Below are 13,300 nucleotides of genomic sequence, written 5' to 3' on the forward strand. Positions count from 1 at the left end.
TTCTGTGAAATGCTGCAAGACGCTTTCTACTTTAAAGGTTTCAGACAAATGATGGTTCTTGGTGGTAGGGGTATGTTGTTGACATCCAGTGGCCCCTATTGGAAAGGCATGTGTTCGGGCCAGATTGGGTTGTATGGCCCACATGGATCAAAAAACACTAACACTTTGGGGGAGGATTTTTTTGTTTGCTTTGTATAATGACATCATGGCTGCATTCAAACAGAACATGGTTACTACGTTGCTACAAACTGTGACCACAACAATTCTTCCTTTCAGTCTTGGGTATCAAGCCTTATACACAATCAATAGCTATTTAGCTAAGCTAATGGAAAGCCACCTTTGTCCATGGAGTTCGAGCTAGAGTTGTTGCCTTCCAGAACAGGTCATTTAGAGGGAACAAAATTAGAAAGATGAAAAAATATCCTGGCAATGCCCAATTTCCAATAAAATTAGCCAAGCTATAAAATTTGAAAACTTTGGACAATTGTTTTGTACCTTCTTTTAACTTTTGTATTCATGGTCCATTCAGCTTCACGTGATAATTTGCAACCAAGAGGGCAAAAAGGAATAGATTGAGTGTACAATCTGGCTTGGTACAATTTGTTCCCTTGGTTTCTTTTAGGTAAAACTGCTAAGTTAATTAGTTTAGGTAATTTCACTGTCTACACCTTGGTAAAATATGTAAGATTTTAACTTTTGTTCTCAATTTATACTGTCATATTCTCGTATTGTAAAAAAGGGAAAAAAAAAACAGGTGAAATAATATAAAGCAGAATTCATTCCCACACTGGAAAAGACCAGGCCCTATACTAAAATTCTGATGTAGAAACTTATACTACATCAGCTTAAATATTGACCACAGCAGATCTAATTAACTAATACAATTTATTTGCTTAAGTATTAGGGGCAGCATGCTGGCACAATAGTTAGCGTTGCTACCTCACAGCACCAAGGACCCAGGTTCAATTCTGGCCTTGGGTGACTGTGTGGAGCCTCCGTGTGTCTGCGTGGGTTTCCTCCCACAGTCCAAAGATTTGCAGGTTGGGTGGATTGGCCATACTGAAGTTCCCCAAGAGAAAGAGAATCTGGTGAAATGGTTCAATGACAATAATCTCTCCCTCAATGTCAGTAAAACGAGGGAGGTAGTCATCGGCTTCAGAAAACATAGTGGAAAACATGCCCCTGTCTATATCAATGGTGGTGAAGTGGAAATGATCAAGAGCTTCATGTTTCTAGGTGTCCAGATCACCAACAACCTGTCCTGGTCCCCCCACATCGATGCTATGTTTAAGAAAGCCCACCAAGGCTAGGGAAATTCGGCATGTCTGCCATGACTCTCACCAATTTTTACAGATGCACCATAGAAAGCATCCTTTCCGGATGTATCACAGCTTGGTATGGCTCCTGCTCTGTCCAAAACCGCAAGAAACTACAACGGGTTGTGAATGTAGCCCAGTCCATCACGCAAACCAGCATAATCAAGGACTCCATGCACCCCAGACACACATTCTGCCATCTTCTTTATCAGGGAAAAAGATACAAAAGTCTGAGATCATGTACCAACCGCCTCAAGAACAGCTTCTTCCCTGCTGCCATCAGACTTTTGAATGGACCTACCATATATTAAGCTGATCTTTTTCCACATCCTAGCTGTGACTGTAGCACTATATTCTGCACTTTCTCCTTTCCTTCTCTCCTATGTATTCTATAAACGATATGTTTGTCTGTATAGCGCGTAAGAAATAATACTTTTCACTGTATCCCAATAGATGTGACAATAATAAAATCAAATCAAAAAAAGTGTCCAAAGATGTGTAGGTTAGGTGGATTAGCCATCGTAAACGCAAGGGGAAAGGCAGAGGGGAGGGCTTGGGGGGGATGCTCTTTCGTAGTCGGTGTAGGCTCGATGGGTCGGATGGCCTCTTTCTGCACTGTAGGGATTCTATTTAAACTACATTGTAGTTTTACAGGGTGTTACCTGATTTTCAGATTATCGCTAGTACACTAATTGTTCTCTCGTGACCTCATATAGTAACAATGATAATTCATTTTCAGAAATTCTTTTGTAATGGTATTGTTAGCCTCACAGGAGAGAGCAATTGTCATATTCAAATCAGACAAAATGTTTCTAAAATCCCATTTAGAAGATATCTCAAGCAACAAACAAACAGGAATTAACTCCAATTTGAGAAAGTTTCAATATGATAATAGACAGGGAAATAATTTGAAAGATTCCACAACATTTTCAGTTAAGCCTCTCATAGGTCTCAAATGATTTAACAAATATGTGTTTTCCACCCAACGTCAAGAAATAAAGGTTTGCTTAAAAAGCTACCCTAAACTATTTTACCATCCACATAAATCACTCAAAACGTTCCAACATAACCCCGGTTCAGTGATGGTGGCCGGGTGGCAGAGCAGGATAAAGGAAATACAATTATTAAATTTTAATTTTTACCGACCAAACTAATTTACTGTTCATTTTCTGAAACTTACGTAAATAAGTACATTCCTATCTGTACGATGACAATCAAAACACCAAGCAAATTAAAATGAAGTAAGTAGATTCGTCACGACTGAGGCCAAATGGTATAACTGAACTGATTTACTCAGGCTGCCTTATCCTCAATTAAAATTTACTCCCTGATAAATCATCCATTGTTGCTATCCTTTTGTATTTTGCAAGGATGAACCCCCCCTCCTCCCCCGCCTTTTATTTAAGAAAGCACAAATCAGAGGTGTGCGTGCTGGGAGCAGAATCCGCTTCAGTCAGAGAAGCTGCTTGCTCTTTGTTCACATTTTCTTGTAGGCTCTTAAATAGGTAAACAGATGGGCCAAACTTCTGAGGCCACCTTAAATTCTCACCGTTGTCCTCAGCCCAGGAAAACAGTTCAAAGTTTGCTTTAGCCTGCAAGAATGTTGAACACTGTCTGGGTCAGCTTTGAAGAAGAAAAAAAAGAGTTTTGCGAATGTTGCCAAATTCCTTATAATCAGAAGTTATGCTTCCTAGCAAAAGCCTAGGAATCTCAAAAACTGCATACAGATAAATGGGTGGCCCCTGTATCTTTGGTAACACAGTGAGAAACCTCTGTCTTTAACAAAGAAAATAAGAATTTTAACCAAAGATTTAAAACTGGTGTTCTGCAAGTCTTGAGTTTGAATAATATGACAAAGTTAGCCACTATACACAAATGACACCAAGTAAAAATAGTTGAAAAATATTTTATTTATTGGCCATTATTGCAAATACTTTTGCTAAATGCTTATAAAAGTTGAATGCATAATAACGTAAAAGCGAAGACAATAAAAAGTCACCAAATTATAGAGAATTGGTTTGTAATTAGGCTCTGCTGGATTGGAATTTCCACACTGAATGCAATTTGTTCCAAGTTTCAATTTCACGAAAGCGTGTGAACAGTAACACTGTTTACAGGCAGTGAGATAGCACACACTCCCCGTGCCCTACCAAGAGCCCCTTCACTGACCTCGCGGGCAATGAGAAAAGCATTTTCCCTGGGAAAGGAGAGCAATAGAGTGAGCCATTAGAAACTGCCTTATTGAACAAGGCTGTTTGAGGGTTTTAAATAATCGCGGCCACCTCATTTAAACAGAAATAAAATTATAATCGGAAAATGCAGCAAAAGGGAATGAGAGAACAGAAGTAACAAAACAAAGTAAAACCGTTTTAAGCACGCTATTAGTTAACTGTTTACTTCATTTAAACAATCTTCTGCATTTAACCAATATACACTGCTTCCCTTGCTGAAGCTAAACCAAAAATATAAAGTGCTGAAATTTGGAGTGTTCCTCAACTTTTTTTAAAGATAAAAGAATATGTACATGCAGATTGAGGAACTGTAAGAGGCAAATGCTCAGAACTCTAAGACAACTAGAAGCTATTAGTTACAGGCCATAGATGCTGCATTACTCAGCAACTCGGAATTTCAACCCTCATTTTTGAATTTAAGGCAGAAAATAAAATCAGAAATAGAAATTGTACTGTAAGAAATGAGATAAATGAGTTTGTCTCAATCTTGACTTAATCCAAGTGTCAGACAATAGAATAGCACATTAAACACATTAAAACATATTCCGCTGCTGCATTAGGACTACTTATTCGAATCTCATCCCGGTGATCTCGGGAAGAACATGTTGCTCACTTCTCAGTCTTAGCGTCCAATCCATATTCGCCGACGACAGTAGTTTTGTGCTGGCATTGCTTCATTAACTCGTTGGCCAGACAGCAACCACAACAATGGCAATCAGCAGCAATACAATAACCACCAGCATTCCTACAATAAAAGAAAAGATCATTCATTTATATTTGATTACATATATTCAACAGAAGGCATTATTTTACAATTTCAAAAAGCACAACACCTAATCCAAACTGCATGAAAGTCGCTGCACCTAACAGTCATTATCTCCCCTTTGTGACTGTCACAAAAGACTCGTAATAAAAACTGCACGAGTTCATTGCGACATTGTTGCAATCTGTAAACCAATTTCCAATTTTATACAAAAACATAACAAGCCTATGACTACAAGATTGCACAAACTGACTTGGAGACTTGTAAACATATTTTCATGCCAACTTTTTCATCCCAAGTTTTTTTAAAGTTTATTTATTAGTCACAAGTAAGGCTTACATTAACACTGCAATGAAGTTACTGTGAAATTCCCCTCGTCACCGCAGTCCGGGTCAATGCACCTAACCAGCATGTCTTTCAGAATGTGGGAAGAAACCGGAGCACCCGGAGGGAACACACGCAGACACGGGGAGAACATGCAAACTCCACACAGGAAGTGGCCCAAGCCGGGAATCGGACCTGAGTCCCTGGCGCTGTGAAGCAGCACTGCTAACCACTGTGCTACCGTGCCATCCAGGACCACTAACGACAACAGCTAAAAAGATGGTTCAATTAAACAGAAATTGTTTCTTCAACATGTTTAAACTCCAGTCCCATTGACTTCCAATTTATAACTTTCTGCTTTTTCAGTGACTTCTGCTTGACAATCTGTCTTAACATAATTTGGGGAACGGGGCAAAGTAATCAACTTTTAGATTGGGCCAAATGAATATTGCAAGATTGAGAGTGATGAATCATAAAATTATGTCATTTGCTGACATACTTGCACCATAAACTGGGAACAAAGTAATGACATCTGTACCTTTTCAGTGAAATATCAATGCCATTAAACCAATATTTATGTCATGATTTCGGTTTACTATTGTTCGGGAATTGCGTCAACATATTTTACATTCTTTGAAACATTTATAAATATTGATGCTCAATTAAAATACTTTGCATGTCAGAAATAAGTTACACTGCCCAAATTATCTTTCCAGAATTTTGTGATGGCAATCATAGTCAAGATTTAGTGTTTATCACCCTAAAGAATAAAATTCTAAAATTCAGGGAGAATCGATGAACATCGACAAAAATGTACACTTACAAGTGACTAAATGTATTTTAGAATTCCCATTGAGGTGGTATCACAAAGCAGTCATTACAATTGGCTGATGGTGGGTCACCATCATGATATTTTCTTCTCCTTCTTGTGAGGGAGCCACAATGCAGTCCATAAATGGAGATAAAATGTGAGGATGTTTACCAGAGTCACAAAGTAAAGGGACCAACTGTTCTTTCACATCTTTGCAATCCAGTCCACAGATGAATAAGAAGGAACAAACATCATTGCAAGCACAAACTGTATGGTGGAAAATAATCTGATTTTGCATGCCTCTCGCTTAGATACAGGGATGGCGCCTGGTATGATCTGTATGGTGCTCTTTCAGCCCTCTCCACACTATCGACCATTTTATTTTTTGTTCATTTATGGGACGCGGGTGTCATTTGCCCTTGAACTGAATGGCTTGCTAGGCCATTTTCAGAGGGCATTTAAGAGTCAACCATGTTGCTGTGGCTCTGGAGTCACGTGTAGGCCAGACCAGGTAAAGATGGCGGATTTCCTTTCCTAAAGGGCATTAGTAAACCAGATGGGCTTCTTTACAACAATCAACAATGGTTTCATGGTCATCATTAGATTTTAATTCAAGATTTTGATTGAATTCAAATTTCACCATCTGCTAATCGAACCCGGGTCCCCAGAGCATTTCCAGGGGTGCCTGGATTACTCGTCCAGTGACAATACCACTATGTCTCCGCCTCCCCCAATAGAAAATATCCATACAACAGAAATAAAGCTAATAAAAAATGAACGAAATGAATAAACGTGCCATTTGCAGAAATGTATTTTTCTCCCCAATTCTCTCTTGGAAAATATAGTGTCCGTTTCTCCTGCCCCCAGCTTTCAACAGAAAGCCTTCAGAACACTGAAAACTACCTGGGAATTCAAACAAAAATGGAGTGTGAAAACGGGAGCTCGATGCAAAAATTGAAGAACCCAAATTACAAGAGCTTGACAAAATGTTTACAATTTGCTCAATTTCTGTTTTACAAAATGCATGCCTGTGAGGAGACTGCGCCTAAATGTGTGCAAAACTACAAATAAGGATGCGGGGAGAAGGGTGGCTGTTTCAAGTATTCTGAAGGCAGGCATTCAAATATGCAGGCAAAAAAACTTAAAGGTTACACAAACCCTCCATTCCTCCGAAAAAGACAAGAAAAAGCAAATGGAAATAACTGCACACCTGGTCTCCCTAAATAAACTTGCATACTGAAAAGGTGGAAAACAATGAGGAAAGCGTTGGGTTGGCTGCACACAAACAAAGACTGAATGTGCGAGAATGGCTACCAAAAACATAAAGGTGATTGGATGAACTATCTTTTACACCATGGTTTGGTTATTTTGTGACCCGCGGCCAGACTGCTGATAAGTTAAACAATCGGCGGGGACAAAATCTGCAGAAAACAAATAGTGCAGGCATTGAAAGTATTAGCTGTATGGGTTATCAATGGGACAAGGGTTCAGTGATGGAGGACAATTAAATTGCAGCTCACCCATGCCGTATGCCCAGTAAACAAAGAGCGACTGTTGGTGGATCAAACCAGAAACAGGACAAAAAAAAGAGGAGGCCACGCTACCGGTGAGGCACAAAGCAAGGATGGATAGGACTGTGGCACTACTTTTTAGCATAATTATGTGTACAGCATATGAAATCACCATTTTATGAAAAAAAACATATTGGTTGCTGGAGCGTGCACAGTCCGTTCCGATATTTTGTTATCCTCCGATGCAATTATTCCCCAATACAAACTGCCTTCATGTATGTTACCAAGTCATGAGTACATGGCTCGTTTGACATGCTGCACTTGTGCTGTCCCCTGCAGGGATTTTAGAATGAATTGGTAGAGACTCAGGAACAGGTCATCTGTCAAACTTCAGAGTTAGCTAAAAGTGTTTTGGGCAGGGAGACTGAGTACAGGAAAGGGGTGGGAAATACTACCTAAAATACCGATAATTGCAAGTAACATTTTCTTCTCAGTTTAGGACGATACTGAATTTGTCAAGCAGCTTAAAGCCCACTTCACATTTTATTCTTTATTTGACAGATTCCATGGATAGAATTCTAAAACCTGTTCGAGAAAACTCCAGTACCAGGTATGGCTACCCTCCAGTCCATCACCACAACTAATCATATCCATCAGTAAAATGTCAGCTTTTTATTAAATTTCAGCTTCTCTTTAGTTCCTCCAAAACATTTCCTTTCAATCGAGCTCTTTCCAACACTTCCCAGACAATACTGATTTCCACAGCATCCTTCAAAGTCTGAGTAGCTTTACATTTTTAAAAAACTGTTACACTTTCTTACTACCTTACACTCTATGAATTTACACTTTGAATCCATGTTGTACAAATAAATAATTGACAGTGCTGTAAGACTGTCTTTCAAGGAAGTTTTTAAAACATTACAAAATCCAGAAGCTATATTTACCAATTGAAGCACAGTCTAACTCCTTCTCATGTAACAAACAATGCATTGCAGCATTGCTTTGTAGATTTCCCTGTAAAATATTGGTCCAGAGTTCCTGATCTCTGGGTCTTGGTACCCCAGACTACGAAAAGTTTGGAAGTTCAGATGGGCAACTTCCCTGTGCCTGGAACCATCTGAAACTCATGAGTTACGGAATCGGATACTTCGGATGGTTTTGACTCACTTAGCAAAATAGTTACCCAGGTAAAAGTTAGAAGGATTCAGTCTAGTTCTAACTCTTGGGTAGCCTATGTTACTGAGCCCCCAACTCCCATTGGTCACCCCATCTACCACCCACGCCCGAGACACCTTGCCCCCCCACCCCCACTACCCACACCACCTCCGTGACCACCTGACTATCCCTGGCCCAACTACCAGACCACCTGCCAAACCCCATCCAACCACTCTACTCCCCCCAACTTCTGAGCCACCTTACCAGTTCATCCACCCACCTGCCAGGCTATACTCTTACCACCTGCCACCCTACCCCACACCCACCCACTTGCCATCCTCTCTCCTCACCCACCCACCTGCCACCCTAACTCCAACCTACCCACCTGCCACCTACTCCCTTCACCCACTCACCTGACACACTTATCTTCTCTCTGGAGCTTCCCAAAGAAGCCTTGGGACTTTTAAACTCTCTACTTAACATAATATGGCAGTTAGTGCCATAAAAAGGGGGTAGGGTTTGGTCACCCCTGCCGATCTTGCTCCACAAAGGCAGGTTTCCAGAATAGGTAAGCTCCACATTTCAGAAGTGCCCGATTCAAAATTTCAGTTCAGAAATGCAGAAGTCCATCTTGGTGCAAGAAAAGTAAGGGTGGAATGGAAATCTGATGGTGATTGGTGCTCCTTGGAAAATTGGGTCATTATCTTCTCAACAGCGGTGTTTGCATAATTATTCTAAAAATAAATTCTCATCTCCCTGCCCACATTAATGTATCACACAGATCAGCAAAGCAAGTTAATCTGCCCACCTACATATAATAGCGTGCTCAACACACTGCATTTGCCCACTTAACATCACCAGAAACAAAGCATCATTCAGGTCTGTGGTACATAAATTTTTATTTTTTAAATGTGCCACTGTTGCTGGGTCCTCACGATTTTCTATGGTTAATCCACCAATACAGCTGAAAGTATTCATGGCTTCTCACACCCTCCCACTCTATCATTTATTCTGTGCAAAACAACAGACAACTCCTCATCAGAAAACAGCAAAACCTGAAGTGGGCTCCACTTTACAGCGTACTTTAAAATAAACAATGCCTTGTTAGCAACAGAAAACAAATTATATAGTTGGAATAATAGTTATAGGTTGTATTTATTCACTGACAGCCAGAAACTATAATCTAAACTATCCTCAACCTTAACGTCAACTGAATACTGGAGGGTTGGACAGAATTTCAAGAAGCATACAATCTCCCATAACTGTTTCCAGCAATTAGAAAGGCAACACTTACAAAGTATTAAGCGGGACAGCTATTTTAGGCAATTCAATATGCCTTTTGCATCTCTTTTCAGTGCAATAACTGTAATTATATAATTATCTCTATTTACAGTTAGTCTTGGCATAACCAGAAACTGACACTCCTCCTATATTATGTTCCTTGGACTCCGCGCGCCATCAGGGCAGAAGCTTTCCAAGTACGGTTAAAGGTAGGAGAAACCGAGCACCTTTAAGACACAATCAATGCACCAAAGCTCTTGAAACAAATCATGCTGTATTAGTTTGAAACTATCAGAAACGTTTCAGGCATTTCAATTAATTAATGCTTTGTTTCCCTTCTCCAAATACCCCATGTCACTGCAAAACTATGTAGACAACCATGTCCCTTGGGTTCTGCCCATACTACACCATTACTGACAAACGTGCTTAAAGGAGTTTTGTTGATATTTTTTGATTTACTGATTCCCAACGAAGAAGTCTTTGGGCTTCACTTTATTCCATGACAGCACTATTACATGAGTAATTCACCATTTGGAGGATTTTTGAGTGTTCTATCGTTCAAATGAATGCACTTCAGGGTCATGTCTTCGACTTTGTCATGCAATTTTTGATTCTTGGTTGTTCATTTAATACCTGATAGAATTCTTTGAAATCTCCAGTATTGTATTTCCTAAAGTAAGAGATTAACACCCTTGACACAGGTTGATCTCTGGTTAATAATCCAACAGATTTGATGAACCTGCATGTGCAATCTGGCAAAAAAACCTCAACGTTATGAGGTGTAATTGCATTCACATCGAGTCACACAAATATTTAAGCCCATGTTAGCTGCGAAGTAAATATTTAATACAAGTTAATGACACATCAACACTTAACCACAATGAATGTATAATGACATGATAGTAACTGTGTTTCAGTCATGTTGGCACCAAAAATCCCAGTAAATTACAACTTCCAATACATATCAATGTGTTACATTTATGCTGCTCTGTGTATGTCAAAGAGATTGCAATTATAAAATGTTGTTCAATTTTCCACCAGTATGAGCTGGAGATGGACAATCCCTCTTCTGCATTTTACATCCCTGTTTAGTCGACCAATCCCATCTTTCCATATCATTAACAATGTTCACCACTTTTCTCCCCAGCACTTGCTGCTTCCAACTCCTTGTGAGTGGTCATCCCCCAATGCACCTCCCACCCCCAAAGCTTGGTACAAAAACTTCTGTCCACAAAAGAAAATCCACCCAATCAAGATTCCTACCATGCAGTTGAGTGATTCAAACATTAAAACTAAATTATACCACCAGAGAGCAGTGTAGCAGGACCAAAACATGCAAAGTCCTATTTCTAATCATATTATGTAAAGGACACTTTTCCTCTCATGGCTTTGGGGCTTAGCTGAGAGCTTCTTACAATTCTGCTCTTTAACCATTTCTTACATGTATGGCAGCAGTTTTGATGGTGAAAATGTCCCTTGGCCCTTACTACTGTGGGGCAGTGTCAGGTCGCTGAACAGCAGCAAGGTAGTGACTGCAAACTCACATGGTCGGAGCTACAGGCTTGAACCCGTGTCTTTCTACGAGGTGTTGCTTGCTGGAGCACTGAACCAATGTGCTAGCTACCATAGTATCAAACATTAACTATACCAGTGTAAAATTACACTGGATTGCCAATCATTATGCTGAGTTGTGCAGTCATAAAGTTACACTAAAAGATTTTACAGTTCAAAATACAGAAACAAGCTAATAGATTTTTGAGATGTGGAAAATCTCTTTTTTAAAATATTGAATTTAAAAATGCACTTTAATGTAAATATATTTGTAACTAAATACTAAATTAACTCGGTACATTTTAACTTCCATGTTCAATGTTGTGTCTATTCCATTAAAGTGGTGTAAACATTACTGACTTGTGAAAATATCCAGTAACATTGCTTATACTGTGCAAATCGATCATAAAATGAGACTTGATCTATTACAATGGCAGTGGCATTATACATTGTTCACGAACAAAATTTAGAAAATTATATTTATGTTAACATCTTTATATTTGACTTCTTTCTCCTTCCATCTTTGTTCATCTTCAGTTCTTTTATTCTCTGTTTGTCTCCCAGATTTTCTATTGTCTTCATATATTTCTCAGAATTTGTCTGCGACCTGCTCTCATTTGGCACAATTCTTTCTCTGATTCTTTCTCATCTTGACTGTGGGATCCACTTTCTGCTCACAACCCCATTCTCACTAAATTGCTAACCATCCACCTCTTCTTCCTGGCCCTCATGTTGGTTAGCACTGTAAACGGCTCAGATACAGTACACTTCCTTTCAAAACTACAGCCATCACCACTCATCAAAAAAAACCTTCACTTCTATGTCCTTGCAAACTAATGCTGCGTTCCCAATTTCCTCTCCCTTTTCAAGTTCATGAATGTGCTGTTGCCTACTAAATTCATGTCCCTCTTTATAGTAACTCTCTGAATCTTTCAGATCAGGTTTCCACCTCTGCAACATCAGCATAAACTGCGTTAACCAAAGTCACAAATGACATCGACTGTAAAAGTGCCCATGACGCATTTCAGTTCCCTTAAGAGAGGCTGACATGGTTAACCACATCATCCTCCTTTAACGTCCAGCTCAGTGGAATAGTCCTTATGGTTCCACTCTTACATACTCTTGATAGTCAGAGTGCCTCTAAGCAATGCCTTCTCTTTTGGGCCCTGCACCATTATCTTTGGTGTCCCCCAAGGATCCATATCATTTTATATCCTCACCCACATGCCGTCCTTTGGCAACATTATCCACAAACATGGGGTCAGCTTCCACGTGTGCTGACGACATCCGGCTCTTCCTCTTCATTAAATCTCATTCAACCTCCCCACTGTTGTCAGGTTGCTTGTTTGACATCAGTTGTGGATGAGTCACAACTTCCTCTGGCAAATGTCAAGAGAACAGGAAAGTAACGATCGTTAGATTGTAACACAACTCCTTATCCTCCTCACTGATTCCATTCCCCTGTCCTGGCCACTGTCTCAGGTTTCTCCAGACCATTTGCCAGTTCAGCATCCTCTCCAACTTTGTGCTGAATGTTTATTGTCATGCCTCTCCATTACAAAGAACATTTATGTTCACATTGTTTGTCTCCACTCATTGGCTCATGAAAACCTCACCCAAATCTTTGCCGCTTCCAGACTCAACTGTCGCAATAAAATAAAAGCAAAACACTATAGATGCTGGAGATGTGAAATAAAAACAGAACAGAACTTGCTGGAAAAAAATCAGCAAGTCTGGCAGCATCTGTGGAGAAAGAAAAAGAGTTAACATTTCAAATCCAATATGACTCAAGTCTTCCTAAGAATCATATTGGACTCAAAACGTTAACTCTGTTTCTCTCTCCACAGATGCTGCCAAACCTCTTGAGATTTTCCAGCAGTTTCTGTTTTCAATTCAACTACCTCAATGTTCTCATGATCAGCTTTATGTCCAGCCCTTTGCAAACAAGGTTTGTCCAAAACTCTGCTGCTTGTATTCTACCTGCACTAAGTGCTGCTCCCTTATTACCTCTGTTTGCGCTGATATACTTTGATGCCTGGTCACCCAATGACTCAAATTTCAAATTCTTATGCCTGGCTTTATTTAACTCTCTTCGTGGCATCACTCTTCATTATTTTTGTAACCTCTTCCAACACTGCTCCCCCTCAAACACCCCAAGGGGAACTGTCTCCCCCCCCCCCCCATGGGATTCCTCACCCTCAACTTGACCCCCACCAGGCTTGAACAACCACCTCCCCCGCAACTGACCTGACCCCACACCTCTGACCCACATTCCCAACTTATTGATGTCGGATCACCACCTCACACCCCGTTTCCGACTCCCTCTCCTGTAAAAAAAAAGGGGCATGTCTTCCTTT

General features: G+C 40.0%; 1 protein-coding gene across 1 annotated transcript in view; it reads right to left on the minus strand.

Moving 5' to 3' along the window:
* Positions 1-3,208: 3,208 nt before the first annotated feature.
* stx8 (syntaxin 8) overlaps positions 3,209-13,300 on the minus strand; it is a 179,508-nt gene continuing 169,416 nt past the window's right edge. The window contains exon 8 of the mRNA XM_078225517.1: positions 3,209-4,292. Coding sequence (XP_078081643.1) covers positions 4,225-4,292 — 68 coding nt within the window. The 3' untranslated portion in view covers positions 3,209-4,224. The remainder of the gene's footprint in view (positions 4,293-13,300) is intronic.

The sequence above is a fragment of the Mustelus asterias genome, chromosome 12 (assembly GCF_964213995.1).
Source record: "Mustelus asterias chromosome 12, sMusAst1.hap1.1, whole genome shotgun sequence".
In the NCBI taxonomy this organism is placed as follows: Eukaryota; Metazoa; Chordata; class Chondrichthyes; order Carcharhiniformes; family Triakidae; genus Mustelus; species Mustelus asterias.